General features: G+C 43.6%; 1 protein-coding gene across 5 annotated transcripts in view; it reads left to right on the top strand.

Moving 5' to 3' along the window:
• The window catches only part of KLC3 (kinesin light chain 3), a 1,068,754-nt gene that overhangs the window by 641,639 nt on the left and 410,755 nt on the right, over positions 1–16,360 (top strand). For all 5 annotated transcript variants that reach the window (XM_085625583.1, XM_085625579.1, XM_085625581.1 and 2 more), the window contains one exon: positions 1,156–1,381. In XM_085625583.1, coding sequence (XP_085481709.1) covers positions 1,156–1,381 — 226 coding nt within the window. The remainder of the gene's footprint in view (positions 1–1,155; positions 1,382–16,360) is intronic.

The raw sequence follows: 16,360 nt of genomic DNA, 5'->3' as shown, positions 1-16,360 counted from the left end.
TCATCTCTGCCCAGGTTGGCCTTTTTCGAGCTGGGGGCCACTGTGCTGCCTTGTGGGACAGCTGCAGGGTTGGTGCCCGGGGATGCGTCTTGTGGGTAAGCCACTAGCATGTCCTTCCATTCTTGTGTACCAATATAACAAAGTGGCTCTTGCACTTCCGCCAGATGCCCTTTAACTTCCTCCTGATGCACAGATGAGTGACATAGCTTGTCGCAGTTTGCCGACGGAGAAAGCTTGTAGGTTTGAAGTGCTTGAGCCTTCAGATTGTTAAAGAGGTTGGAGTTAGTTTTCAGAGAAATGGAATTGTCCTCCTGGGTTAGGGACCTATATAATTGACAGTTCTGCAGCCTTATGCTATGACTTTTGCCATTTTCCACGTGGCATCCTTCTGTGTCCTTGTTTTGGGGCATCGGTGTGAGGGGGGCTAGGCCCCGTGCTGGTGTTTTAAGGTGTTGACAGCCTCCACTGGCCAAGCCCAATGCAGGGTCAAGCTAGCAAGCTGCAATAACATCCACCCAGACCGTGGATCTAGTTTACTTTGGTGCTAACAGCGCCTGTCCAGGAGATGGAGGACCCATGGCAGTAATAGGTCCAGGCCTTGGTCCTCATGGCTTAGTGTTGGGTTGCTGAAGGATTCCTTCCCTCACTTGGCTGCCTGCTTCTAATGGTTCAAGAGGAGACTGCAGGCCTTGAATCCCGATATTGCTCGAGGTGAGGGCCAAGCCTGCGTATTTCAAGAAGCAACATTCTGAATATATTTATGGCTGGAAAGAGTTAGTGTGACACCTCTTAGCTTTATCTTTTGCCTCTTCTGTGTTGCTGCTTCTTGTGTCTTCCTTGCCAGATTCAATTGCAATGAGTGGAGAGCCTGGCTGAATTTGTAATTGGGTGTGAGTTGATTGGGCTTCGTTTTGCACTTTCTTCCCTCGGGTTTGATGGCTGGAGCCTGTTTTATTCCTCGCCTTCAGCTGAATCTCCCAACACTTTCTCCTTGAATACACCTTTTTCGCATGATGTCGTCCCTTTCCCATCAGTCTATTCCTCTTGCTTTCCTTCTATTTGTTTCTCTTTAACATCACATCATGTACTCCATGTGTTCATGTTTTCTTTCTAAACTATGTGTTCTCACACTTAAATCATAATCTCTCTCCACAGAGACCCCTCAGATGAGCAGCGCCTTCTCTGCATCCCAGCAGGGTGGCTATGAGATCCCAGCACGTTTGCGTACCCTGCACAACCTGGTGATCCAGTATGCCTCACAAGGCCGCTATGAGGTGGCAGTGCCTCTGTGCAAACAGGCTCTGGAAGATCTGGAGAAGAGCTCTGGCCACAACCACCCTGATGTAGCCACCATGCTGAACATACTGGCTCTTGTGTACAGGTGAGAACATTTAATACCTTCCATTGTTCCTCTTCTTTATCCATGTATCATTTATTTCATCCTTTCTTCCTTCTTCTATCTCACTCTCTTGTTCACCATCTCTCTCTTTCTCTCTCTGCCTTTGTCTCGCTTTTCATCTTATTTGTCACACCCTCTTCCCTTGTCTTTCACTATACTGAGGGAGTAATATCAGATTGTTGTTGAGTAAGATCAAGCAGAGACATGGTTGTTCTATTTCGACTTCACCAAAGGATTTCAAAACAGGAAGCTCATAAAAGCAGCTCATCAGTAGATCACAATAGAGGCAAGAACAAGTTAGAAATTGGCTAAGTGATGGAGTAATGGTGAGTAGAGCCAATTTATATAAAAAGAAAATAATGGCACTGATTCCTACCACATCTCATTGTACTGACACCATACCATTACAGGTTGGACCCTGAGTAAAGGGGAAAGGCATAGGTAATCTGTCATTCTGCTCCGATCCTGCATGTTTTCCCATTACTGTGCCTGTTTTCATCTGCACATTTTGCCTGCTTTTAGAAATATGTGGGTGAAAGTTTTCTTCCTCCATTTTATTTTTACAGTTCCTACAGTAGCAACTATTGAATGATTAAAGAAACTTAAAAACAGCTGGTAGATACTTCTAACTACAGATTCCCCAGCATTAGAATATTCCCCAGGTGCCAGACTGGGTACAGAGGTTTTTTTACAGCAGTACTCCTGCTCGCCGCTAGGTAGTGCAGTGCGACTCTGAATTGGTCTCGTTCTGGAATGGAAATGATGGAGCAGAGCTGCCTATGAGCATCATTCCTGCATACTAACATCAGTTTCTTTCTTTCCATGCCTTTGAATGCGGATCCAGAGCTGTGCTCACTTTTTTGTTGCATTGACAAGATGGTTTGAATTCCAGTGTACAAGGGGACAATGTACCCTCCTAAAACTACAGGTTTCAAACCATGCCATGACTGTCGTAAATAGAGGTTGGTGACGGACCCGCACCAGATGTGTTCTGGTGTTTCGGCTCAGTACCCAACTCCAAGTCATGTGATTAGTGTGCCATCATGCACCCAAAGGCTATCTGGGACAGTGAAACAAAGCTTTATGTCACCAAACATCAAAAGAAGCCATGGATTCCCACTCGATGGCGCAGACCCTTTCGGCTCCTAAGGTTAATCTGCCATAGGTCCTCTTTGCAATCGAGGTCAGTAAGTCAGAGTCCAGATGAAAGTAGAAGAACAGAGTGGTGAAGCAGGGGCACTGCCCCATCCTGCAACCCTCTATCTAAAGTGAAGTTGTGAGGGTGTCAAGGAGCCACCCAGTCCCGATCCCTGACCAGTGAATCCACAGTTTATTTTGATGCGCTCTGAGTGCCTGGGTCCACCCGCGATGCTGCAGCAAGTCAAGGCCTTTACAGAGGCCATACTGCATATTTTTGGAACTCTTTTTTTACTCCGTCTGGCATGTCTTCAGGCCCCAAGGATCCGCAGTCGCCACTATTCAGGTTACTGCTGGCAGATTTGCCCTTGCTGTCATCTGAGCTCCTGAAACCTACTTCATTTTCTGCACCGACACAGGTGCCTACTGGCAGGAAATAAAGAACACAGACACTCAGGGATGCAGTGTGGTAACTGGCCCCGAGCACATGCACTCAGGCCCTTTTATTGACGGGGCCACGTCACTCGTGGCACCCGTGATGGATGGGTGTGGGGGTGCAGTGTGTCCAGCCCTCGAGGAAGTGGCTGGGGTTACAGCTTCCTGTGAGACACTAGAACGTGTCTCGCAGGACACTACACCTACTTCCATTCTTGCTCCAAGGCCTGTGCCAGATCCTCTTTTGCCGATGTCTTTCCCGACATTACTGGCACCGGAGGGAGATTCTTCACAGACTCAGTGGAGTACTCACAAGGAGCTGAATGTGTTTCGACCCCTACTAAGACCGCACATCAACTCTGCTCACCTGGTTCCCGTACAGTCTGATTCTGACAAAGTAGTGCCTCTACTATGGAGCTGTCTTCAGTTGCTCCACCAGCTTTTCAGTTCCGGCTCTGACCAGAGTATGCCACCACTAGGAGATGACAATTGTGATGATACGGATTTAAGCACAAACACATTATGATGAGTTAAGGGGGCCAGTGAGCTTAACTTCAGTCCCCTGATACAGGGCTGATTTCCCCTATTCTTCTGAGTCCTTCCTGCCTTTTCAATGATCTTCTAAATTATACTCTTTAAGGCACTTGGTCTAAACCTTGTTCTGGCCCATCAGTGAACAGGCAGATGGGCAGACACCACAGACTGGCACCTGATTTTCTTTCACAGCATCCTACTTCTGAGAGTTTTGTGGGTCAAGCTTCCACCAGTAAAGTGAATCCTAGTTCATTCCCCATGACCCACCCTGACAGGGATCAAAAAGGATTCAGAGGTGTAGCTTCCATTAGTGCAAAAGGTGCAGTGGAACTGGGACCTAGAGGCCTGAACGGACTACTGGACCCTGAGTATTGCTGTATTTCATCATTCAAACAGCATTACCTTCCTTGCACTAGAGCCCATGGCACACTGACCATGCTACTGAAAGTACGGAGGTGTCGAGAAATATTTGTTCTCTTCGGCCAGCCTAGCCTTGAGGCAAGTCAATGCAAGGTATTTGCTAGACCATTATATTTACGTCCTCTGGGACATGGGCAGCAAACGTTTGCTGGCAATCCCAGAAGAGGTTAGGGCCTCCTTTGTTCAAACCATTCAAGATGGCAAGGATGCTGCAGAATACGTGAATCAGGCTGGACTGGATTACAATTACTAACAATTGCTTAGGTGAACAGTTGGCACTAGTGTGATCTGTCACCAAGCATGGATGCGATTCGCAGACTTTTAATGTGATGTGTAGGCATCACTTATGAATATTCCTTTTGATGGAAAAGGCTGATTACACCCCTGAATGAAAGGAAAGTAGAGCCACAGTGTGTTCCTTGGGCCTTTCCACCCCACCAGACAGTTTCTCCATCAGTTTCGACCCTTCCGAGTCTGCTCCAGAGGTTTGGCATATGGACAACAAAAGACCGCCTTTTCTACCGCAACAGTCACCCCAATCATTTTGTGGCCAGGAAAGGGGATCAAGCCAACACTGCACAATTCACAGATACTCTTTTTTTCCCCTGTCCCCCTCCCCTGCAGCATTAATGCACAAGCTGCTTTAGTTCAACTTCTCTGGAGCAATATCACATTGTGGGAAGCAGGATCAAACATTTTCTCCAAGGGTTGCAATCCATCACCTCCGACAGATGGAATCTTCAGATCATATAAAAGGGCTATGCTTCTACCGACATCAGAGCAGCTTTCAGAGGAGCACTTATCTATCTTACTTCAGGAAGTGCGCATGAGAAAATAGGGACTGAATGTTACTCCCGCTATTTTATTGTGCCGAAGAAGGATGGCGGCCTACATCCTATTCTAGATCTTTAACTGCAAATGCCTCCCTGAGGAAGGAATAATTTAAAATGCTCTCACTGCCCCAGGTTCTCTCTGCCCTAGATCCGGGTGACAGGACGGTAGCCTTGGACCTGCAGGACTGTCAGATACAGACTGGAAATTCACTAGCCTTGGGTCCTGAGTACAGTGGGGGTGATGTATGAAGCTAATCAACCCTATCCCCTGTCATGGAATACCCTGAGTACATACTTAGATATCACTCAAACAGGAAACACCATTTTGGTTTAATGGGAAAAAAGGGACAAAAGAAACTATAAAGTTGTGTCTGTGTTAAACACAAGATGAGAGATCTTCCCCAGTATGTAAGACTTCAATCTATTTCTCTCTACTCAGACTGTTTAGCTCCATATTCCCTGCAGCAAGACAAAAGAAAGACACTAAAACTACACGTGCCCGCATGTGTAGTGCAATATATAACTATGCGTAAGCACTTACTTCCACATTGCTTCAATCATTCTCATGCAAGAACATAAAACACAAAAATAAACAAAAGAAAATAAATATGCTCTCAATATATGAGGTGAGGAGACAATCCTCCTTGCTGGGAAAACACTCAAGTCTGTTTATAAGTTCCTTAGATGAAGAGATAGGTCAAAAATAACTGCACCATACAATGTACTTATCTGGACTTGTTTTTTTGAGTATCAGGCGCCATCATGTTCTGTTCTCTTCACTGAACTTGCACTCCTATTGATATTGCTTAATTCGTGGCTGTAAGTATGCCTCCAGACCGTGAAACAAGCGTTGGATAAAAATGACTCTTTTCATCCACAGTATATGCGGAAACAAAAAAAGAAGAGGTGGCAGCACTACAGCGCGACCTCCGTTGGTCTCCGAGGGCCCTCAGAAGAAGGAAAGAATATGTGGTCACAGACGGTCTGCGCACCAGCGCTGGCAGAGATGAAATGCACGACAGCGCGATTGGGTCAATTACCAAGGGCAGCGAAGGTAGAGCCTTCCAACGGCTCACTCGCTAAACACTCACAGCGCTTGTTGTACAAAAAGCTTGAAAAGGCGTGCACCAAACCGCCAAAGGACAAATGGGCCCTCTGCGCGGGTGTTTCGATGTGGCAGTCAACTAGAAATGCACTCCAGCGCAAACAAATGGCAAGGTATCACTGCTTGCTGATTCGAATAGAGTTTGACAAGCACCTGATCTTCTGCAGGCGGAGCTTATATTGCCTCGCAATTGGTGCTGACAGTGTTTGCTTCACCAAAGGAATTCTGGGAGATGTAGTCCCTTTACACTCGTCACAATCACTTGTTCAATCATAACCAGTGCTATTTCTGTGTATAACCTGCTATCTACGCATGTTTGTGACAGAACCCCCTCTCAATGACCGGCGTCCCGATGGTCTACCAGATTTAGAAGGAAACTGGAGGTGAAACCGTCAAGGGAGCCCCGGACAATTAAGGTTACTTCTAGGTTCCCAAGTCCTGTCTTCAGGTCCATACCCCTTCCAGTTAATAAGGTAATGCACCTGCCCTCTAACAAGCTTGGAATTGAGAATGTGCTTGACTTCATATTCCTTTTCTCCATCAATATCAATATGAAGGAGTTTCAAGGATAGTCTAGTCTGTGGGGGGCAAGGACGTAACAAGGAGACATGAAACACAGGATGGATGTGCCATGAAGAAGGGAGAGATAGTCTCATGACTACAGAGTTAATCATCCTGTCTATAGGGTAAGGTCCTATGAATGTATGTTTTAATCTAGCTTTCCTTTCATTCTATTTTATGTCTAACCAAACTCTATCTCCCACTTGATAAGAAGGTTCTGGAGAACGTTTCTTATCTGCATACTCTTTATCATATGCTTGTGCCTTGGCTAACTGTGATTTAGCATCCTGCAACACTGTGCTAAGATGAGTGTGATGTTCTTGAATGGAGGGATGTTTAGACTTTATAGGCCGTTCGAAAGGCAACATATTAGGATGGTGTCCATTCAGGCAACAGAAAGGGGAACATCCCAAAGTGGAATGGTCGGCGTTGTTATAAGCACATTCTCCCATCCATAGGAGTATACTCCATTCTTCTTCATGTTGTAGCGTAAAACATCTTAGATATTGTTTGAGTGTTTGGTTGAGTCTCTCGGTTTTGCCGTCCGTCTGCGAGTGGTAGCTTGTGGATAGATGGGCATCTACTTTCATTATGTTGCATAGCGCCTTTGAAAAGTGTGAAGTGAATTGTGTATCTCTGTTAGTAATAACTGCTGGTATTCCATGAGAGCGCACAACATGCTGTAAGAAAGTCTGGGACAATTCTAAGGAGGTGGGTAGTCTCTTCATGGCTATAAAGTAACCCATTTTGATTAGATGGTCAACAACTATCAAGATGGTATTATTGCATAGACTGAGAGGCATTTCAACTATAAAATCCATCGAAAGTGTATGCCACCGGACAGGAGGTATGGGTATGGTTTTAACAATCCGCTAGGTTGTTGATGCAGTGATTTTCCTTGTGCACAGATGGCACATTCTGTCACGTATTTAGTAGTATCCGCCTGTAGTGTTCTCCACCAGAAATGCCTCTTCATAGCTTGAACGGTTTTCCGGATTCCCAAATGTCCACCCAGTGTAGAATCGTGTACACAATGTAATACTTGTGTCTGTAGAGGACCATCCGGTATGTACAACTTTTTATCATGGCATAGTAAGTTGTTATCAGCTGAACAGTGTTCGGGATCCTTCTGCAACCACACGTGTTGATCCACTCCAGCGGTCTGTTTTCTTACCTTGTCCAAGAAATCTTACGTAGTGATAACCTCGCTCCTGATCCACGCACACAAGGCACTCCACAGAACCGGCCCAGTCTATCTCAACACTCGACTCTCCTTCTACGTACCCAACAGGAAACTCCGCTCCGCTGACCATGCCCTGGCCACGGTCCCATGCATCCGGAGAACTACTTCCGGAGGCAGATCCTTCTCCCATCGTGCCGCCAGGACCTGGAACACCCTCCCCCTTCACCTGCGACAAACCAAAGACCTGCTGACCTTCAGGAGACAACTCAAGACCTGGCTCTTCGACCAATAGCAGCATCACCCCCCCCACCGCAGGGATCTCATCAGGAAAAGAAGCCATCTGCAAGGTGACAGGGGGTTCATCCAATGGGATCTGGCTTTTAGATTAGGTCTTGAAAGAGCATCAGCTTTACCATTTTGGTGTCCTGGTCGGTACTTTATCACTAAATTGTAATGTGAGAAGAATAGTGACCAGCGTAGTTGTCGAGGGGTCAAAGCTCTTGCCATCTTAAGAAATAGCAAATTACGTGGTCGGTGTATATTTCAACGGTGTGATGAGCCCCCAATAAGTAATACCTCCACTCTTCACAACTTCTCTTTATGGCCAAAAGCTCATTGCCAGTGATGCCATAACTAACTTCACAGGATGTCGGTTTCTTGGAGAATTATGCCACAGGATGTAGTTGACCTGTGTCGGGATGTCCCAGGGATAAAACACCTCCTACTGCATAGTGCAATGCATCTGTTTCCACCACGAAAGAAAGAGCTGCATCAGGATGTCTTAACACAGGGGCGTGTGTGAAGCATTTCTTCAGTGTCTGAAAGGCTTGCTCTGCCAAATCATTCCACACAAATGAGGCTACTTTCCGTAACAAATGTGTTAATGGTTGTATGATTCTGGAAAAGTCTTTTATAAATCTCCGGTAGAAATTTGCGAAGCCTAGGAAGCTCTGCAAGGCTTTTACACTGGAGGGAGTTTCCCATTGAGTATTGTCTTGTCTCTTTTTGATATCCATGCATAGACCGTAGGTTCCTATGGTGTAACCCAGGAACTCCACTTCTGAGGTGTGAAACAGACATTTCTCCAGCTTAGCATAGAGAGAAAACTGCTGTAAGCGTTCCAGTACCGCCTTCCCATGAGGGACGTGTTCTTCTAGGGATGCTGAATATAGAAGGATGTCATCTATATATACAATGCAAGAAACGGTCAAGAGCCCTCGTAGTACCTCCTCCATAAAATACTGGAATGCGGCAGGCTCATTGCCCAGGCCAAAGGGCATTACCTGGTACTCGTATAATCCAAACTTAGTCCGGAAGGCAATCTTCCATTCATCCCCTCGCCTTACCTGCACCAGGTGATATGCTCCTCTAAGTTCGAGTTTGGTGAATACTCTGGCTCCTTTCAACTGGTCCAACAAAACAGGAATTAAGGGCAACGTGTATCTGTTTTTTATGGTTACCCTATTGATTGCCCTGTAGTCTATACAAGCTCTCAAGGCTTCTTCCTTCTCGGTATAACAAACAGAGGAGAGGATGCAGGAGAGGAAGAGGGACGTATGAATCTAGAGGACAGTAGTTCTTCTCGATATTGCTGCAGGTATGTGGTCTCTGGTTCCGTGAGAGCATAGATCCGACTGCATGGAATGGAGGCTCCTGGGACCAAGTCGATTCTACAGTCATAATCCCTGTGAGGGGGCAACTTCCCGGCTTCTTGTTTACTGAATACAGCATGAAACTGCTTATACACATCTGGTAACGTAAAGATACAACACAACTTTTTGTCATTGCATCCAATGGAGAGAAGACTAGCAGGGTTTTCCTCGGGTTCTATGTTTTGTACTTTTTCTCTAGTGCAGTTGTCTTTGCAGAACGAGGAGTTCATTGTGACAGTACGTGCAGCCTAATGCACCGTAGGATCGTGATGAGTTAACCATGGCATTCCCAGTATAAGCTTGAAATGAGGAGCATCGATTAGATCTACCTGTATATATTCAAAGTGGTTCTCTCCTACTTGCATCTCTATAAAGATGTGTGTGATAATGTACACGTCCTCATGTCATTACCGTTCCATACACAGCCTTTACTGATACGGGGATCTTCTTGCATATACAAGGAACACCTTTTTCCTGGGCATACTGCTGATCCATAAAGTTGCAGGTGGCCCCTGAATCGAATAAGGCATGTACAACTACAGGCTCACTATGGGACAACCACAGTGTTACACAAACGTTCATCTGAGACACTGATGTTTGAACTGTATTGGCCACCGCTGAAAAGACCTCTACGTTATTCATCCTTAAACAAGGGGTCTCTATCTTGTTTGAGTATGTCAGTTCCCAGAGTTCTTGGGTGTGTTATCTACCACCGGTAGGTTTCTGGTTCCCTGATTGGGTTTATCTGCCGGCTTAGTTCTGGCCTTACAGTCTCTGATATTGTGTCCCGGCTTCCCGCAATACATACATAGCCTTTGGCTATGTCTCTTTTCCCGTTCTTCCTGGCTTATGGGCCCTCTAATTCCTCTGATTTGCATGGGTTCTGTTCGATCACTGGCCTGCGGGTGCTCTTCAAGCCCCGGTTTAGGGCGAGGTGCCTAATACCTGACTTCAGCCCTGGTTTTATCCCCTTTTCGTTCCTGGAGCTGGTGATCTAATTGTATCGTGAGATCTATTAACTCATCGCAGCTTTGGGGCATTTGTACTACTTGTGCTAATACATCTTTTAGTTCCTCCCTCAAACCCTGATAGTACACAAAGTTCTCTTTTCCATGGGCCAAGTCGTCTCCACTAGAAGTCTATTAAAGGAGGTGATATATTTAAGCAAGTCTTGTAAACCCTGTTTTAGGGAAATTAGTTCTCTTTCCAGGGATAACTGATGTGCCTTTCTGTCAAACAGCTTACTCATTTCAATGCAGAAATCCGTAAATTGTACAAGGATCATCTCTCTCTATCAGGGGGAAAGACTAGCTAGCTGCATTACCACCCAAATAAGACATAACAAATGTGGTTTTAGCTTGATCGTTAGGAAACACTGCAGGCTTATACATGAAATGCAACCTGCCACGGTTTGAAGTTATATTGTTATTATTGGGTTCTTGCAGCAGTTCTAATCCTTCTGTCTCTAATAATTAAAGGTATAATGAGTTCTAGATCTGACCGGGAAAAAGTGGCAGAGGACCTGTTCAATAATCTTCATGCTGGATTACCTATAAATAAAGCAGTAACCCAGGGTGTTCCAATACCAAATGAGGGCCTTAAAGCCAAATTTATAAGATTAGAGAGATTAAGGAAGTTTGAAATCTCTAAATGGTGGGATGGCGCAACCCTCAAGCAATACATTAAGCTGAATAGGGTCCCACGAGGGTTGCGCTCACAGATCTTCCCAACGTATGACGATCTGGAAGAAGATCTGCTCCTTACATGGGAAAAAGAACTTAACGAAAAAAGTTTCAGATTAATGAATATCTTGATTGAGAATGCTGAACGTAAGGTAAAGAAAACATCCTTAGAGGTTGACTCATTGGAAAAGGAGATTGCAGATCTCAATATGGCTGAACCTACCAAAAAGAATTATGCTATCTTAGATGGTATACTGACCAGATATGAGGAGGATATCAAACAACGCAAAGCTCGCAAACTGAGACGTGATGAGATTGATTACGCCAATGGCAGGGTTTTTACTTTTGCGAAAAAGTTTGACGATATCATCAGAAAAGATCAACCCAGGTTGGGCAATAAGACACCTACTGTTAGTGGCATCAGTGCTAGCTCATCTGGGAATATCTCCAGTAGTGGGGATGAGGGTTCCGGTAGAGGACCTTTGGTAGCCCTGCCTGACAATTCTTTTTTAAAGGAGGTTCAAAGAATCAGAATGGGAAACAAGGGGAACGAGATGAGAATGAACCAGGATATCAGGGGAAAACAAGGAGAGGAAAAAGGGGTGGAAGAAGAAACAAGAGAAAGAGAGAGGGTACATACGAGGTCATGGAACAAGAACAGATGATGAATGATGGGCCAAGGGAGGATGTACAGGTAGTCAATTTGTCTAGTAAGACCCTATCCAAGGATTTGGTTTCGGCATTACAAAAAGGGAGGAATTACTGTCCCACCTGGATTTATGATGTGACGGATGTTAAAATCGATGTATTCAAATTTGTCAGACACTTGAAATTAAAAAAGTATTTTGAGAATAATCCCAAACCTGTTGTATATAAGAGATGTGATCTAATTACTGGTGATATGTCAATTCATGATGCAAATAATGTGACCATGCTATTGTCATTGGATGAGGACATAAATGCACCGGTTAGTGTTCTCAATGTAGCTTCTGATTTACAGCACCACACAAATCTGAGCATGGATAGTGGACTTAAGAATAAGTCCCGTTGGACTCCCCAACTGACATCGGGCAATAACATCGATCTTTTTCACAAAATGGTTAACATAGAGATAGACAAGTGGGATAAACACATGATCACTAATAAATTTACCCCGGGGTCATGGAACTTGACTTTTAAAGAACGAGAGGCCCTCAATGACCTTGCTAAGGACTTTGACCTTATAGTAAGAGAGGCTGACAAGGGGGGCAACATGGTTGTGATGGATAAATCCAAATACGACTTGGAAATTTTCTCACAACTCAATAACCCTGTTTGGTATAGGAAGCTTGACAATAACCCTATGTTTGCCATAGTGAAACTCATTAATTCCAAACTGGCTATTTGGCACGACCAAGGCCTGTTATCACCAGATGAATATTCCTACCTAAAGATAGACAAACCAAGATACCCATGCATGTATACTCTCCCAAAGGTCCATAAAAGCATGACGGCACCTCCAGGCAGGCCCATAATATCTGGGATTGGGGGACCCACAGAAAGAGTCGCTGAATTCGTGGACAAATTCCTACAAACTTATGTTAACAATCTTCCTTCCTACATCAAGGATACAAAACATGTGCTTAATATCCTTAATGATCTCACTTGGGACCATGGCATGAGATTTGTCACGATGGACGTGGTCTCATTATATACAAATATTTTGCACGAACACGGTATACAAGCTCTGAAACACTTTCTATATCGACGACCCATAGAACTGTTGGAACACTCTGAAATGTTGATTGAGATGTCACTCCTGATTCTAAAGAACAATGCCTTTCTCTTCAATGAGGAGTGGTACCTACAGATCTGCGGTACTGCGATGGGTTCCAGATTTGCTCCGTCTTTTGCCTGTCTTTTTATGGGATGGTTTGAGGCGGAGCATGTCTGGGGCCCATCGGGAGCTAAGTGGCATGAATATATTCTTTATTTTGGACGATACATTGATGACTGTCTACTTATAGGGACAGGCAGCAATGAGGAACTTGAGGAATTTTTTTCATATATGAACAACAATACCCATAATATGTCATTCACAATGATGTCGGATCTGGATAAGATCATCTTTCTAGACTTAGAACTATTCCATCATGAAGGCAAAATACAGAGTAGAATGTACAGGAAATCTACGGCGTGCAACTCTTTACTGCACGCTAGGAGTGCACATCCAAAGAGCCAAATTAATGCAATACCGTTTGGTGAGATGTTGAGAGCACGTAGAAATTGTAGCAGGGAGGAGGATTTTGACAAAAACTTGAGGGACATTGAGACCAGGTTCCTTGTAAGGGGATACCCAAGAGATATGATACATAAGGCAAAAAAGAGAGCCATGCGACTCCATAGATCAGACACTTTAAAAAGTATTCCTAAAAAAACAAAGAATCAAGATATGAATGTAAGGTTGGTGACCAATTACCATCCCTGGTCCCACAAACTATATGAAATATTCAAGAAAAACTGGCCATTACTAACAGCTGATAGTACTTTGGAACAGTATATTACCAAATCACCCAACATTGTTTACAGGAAAGGTAGAACCATTCAGAGTCTCATTAGCCCTAGCTATCCGAGACAACAGCCAAATAAGATTTCCTGGCTGAGACAAATGAATATTGGTTTCTTTGCTTGTGGTGCCTGTAATATGTGCAGGTTGACCGAAAGAGGCATAAAGACATTTGAGTATAATGGCTCCCGTAAATATCAGATATATGACCACATAGATTGCCTGACAAAATATGTGGTTTATGTCATCCAATGCAAGTGTAAGAAAATATATGTGGGCAGCACCATTCGCCCTCTTAAAGAACGGATAGCTGAACATTTCCGTGTGCTAAAAAACCTAGATGTCAGATACCCATTGGGTTATCATGCGTCCATTTGTTCCAATCAGGACAAAACGTTAGGTTTTCGCTTTCATGGTATAGAGGTTATCAAGTTTGACTCCCGGGGTGGCAATAGGGAGCTGAGACTACGCCAGTGTGAGGCCAGATGGATTCTCAAATTACGTGCGGTGGAGTGTGGGATTAATGTGGATCATGAACTACATTATTTCCTTCATGATTAAATATATGTCCTGCTGTGCCTTTTCACACTTTTCCTGATTGCCATGACATGTCTTACCCATTTTTGCCTGTATATATATACAAGTATGTTTATCTTGTTAACTGTAACAAACTTTTGGCCTCATTTGATGCTTAAAGATCCCCTTTTGCCCTGTTTTTTATGAAAGCAATTTTCCACACCACTCCCTCCCGTATGACTATGTACAATCTAATGTACTATTGTATGTCAGAGAGACTCTCCTTTACTTAATGCACCATCTGGGTCTCTGGTCCTTTCCTCCCTTTCTGTTTTGCTCTTTTCTTTTATCCTACTATCAATAATAATTTTTCTCTCTTATGTTATGTTTTTATTTTAGTTTATAGGCTGACAAGAAATAGAGCTCGTCCCCTTTCTTTTTCCCTCTTCCACCTAAAGATAGCGCAACTATTTCATATTTCTGCCTTTGGCCTTCCCTGATTTTCGTCTTTGCCCGTTTTTCCCGATATCTGTGGTACAAAACAATAATGGTGTCTGATTTATGGTACCATTACGATCATCTGACACTGCTACTTATTACCCATAACGGAATCGTTTTGAACTCACTTATATGGTATAGAGGGAGCTGGGCTTTCCTCACTGCCCGATTAGAGACATTATTCCTTTCTTAGTACCATATGGAGATTTACCTCTCATTTTTACGTCTCAGGTCTGTAAGATTTTTTAGTCGACAAGCCTAGTACTGTTTTCCGCTTAGCAGGGGTAAACTTGAATACTAAAGTTTCGGCGGTTTGCGGAAACATACCTATCCAAGATGGCGGTGTCGATACGTGGTGTTTTTATATGAGCATATCATAACAAACAGGCTGACTTGTGATCGGGAATACAATACAAACAATTTTTAAAAAAAAGGGGGAAGAAAAAGACTTTGCTGTGGCTAGAGATTGTATTCGGTATTGTTACTGCCTAGGGTCCATAATTTTTGTGACATATATACATACTCTTGGGCTGATATACAGGGGATTTGCACATCTTAAGATGGCGGCCGCTTCTGACACCATAACGATTAGTCCTGCGTTTAAACGTCTGTCGGAACCACGACTCTTAATTGACACGCACACGTATAAATTTGCTTACGGGGGTAAGCTCGTCTTGATACACAGGATACGTGACTGGTGACGCTTGGAGTACTCGCCTTTCCTTCTCTTCGTTATTTCAGGTAATTCTCTCTTTCAAAACGAAATGTTATTGCTGGCGCTTATGTGAACCGTGCTGGGAATGTGAATCGATGCGTACGACTATTTTATTATATCTCTCAGGAATGCTCCTAGGTTGTGTCCTACCTAGGCAATGACGCGTTCTTGTGAGGTGAGCTATCTGATATGCATTTAATAATGATCCTGGGAACGTGACGAAATCCGCTTTACTCTTTGGTTATATTTCTTTGTAAATGTCTTCAGGATGTGTTTTAATTAGACAATGACGCGCTTATGTGACGTGTCTCACTTGATATATATTCAATAATCTGTATTTTTAATAAACCTCAATGCCCATTAGTCAGTTTTAGGACTTGGATGGATATTCGTTTGAGATTTTCTGCTGAGTTGGCATGCAGTCTCTGGTTTTAGAAAATGTATTGAACAACAGGACATATTACGTTTTGTGGAGGCTGTCCCTTTGATATATTAATTTAAATATATCCCTTAGGTTAGATGGATAGACTACTGACGATATGGTCCTTTGATAGATGTGTGTGACCCATATTTGGTCTTTTATTTTCAGATATACTAATCTTCCCTGTCATCTGATGCTTTTGATCGGGATTGTAATTCGTTAAAGGTATTTTTTACTTTACGTTTGTCTCAATCTGACTGATATTCTCTCTTGAGCGTTTTTTGATACGAAAATGTTTTGATATAGACCAGGTACCGATCTAACCAGACTGATTTTGGTCTAACTTTTATCTGTTTTTAGCTCTTTTGATTTACTTAAAATTGCTTTAAACACCAGGCATGGCGAGAAATTATTTTTTGGTTTGGAATGATGCCTAAGAAAGTCGTGCGTTTTGTTGATTAATGTTTCTGTCTATCATTTGTGACAAGGTTTTTTCTTGTCCTATATTCTCTTCCCCTTAGACAATTTCACGCATATATGGATAAAAGAATAAGGATCTATACCCAGATTGTGTTACAAAAACGACGGAATAATTAACTACATATATTCCGTTTGAGACTTGTTTTTATGGTGAGTCCAAAATAATAACTCTTTCAAGAGAAGATATCTGGGCTAATAGTTCTTAACACACTGGAACTACCATATTCACATTTTTCTCTTTACA

This window comes from Triturus cristatus, chromosome 9 (genome assembly GCF_964204655.1).
Source record: "Triturus cristatus chromosome 9, aTriCri1.1, whole genome shotgun sequence".
NCBI classification, from domain to species: Eukaryota; Metazoa; Chordata; class Amphibia; order Caudata; family Salamandridae; genus Triturus; species Triturus cristatus.
The sequence above is the reverse complement of the archived record's forward strand: the minus strand, read 5'-3'. Positions and strand labels throughout refer to the sequence as shown.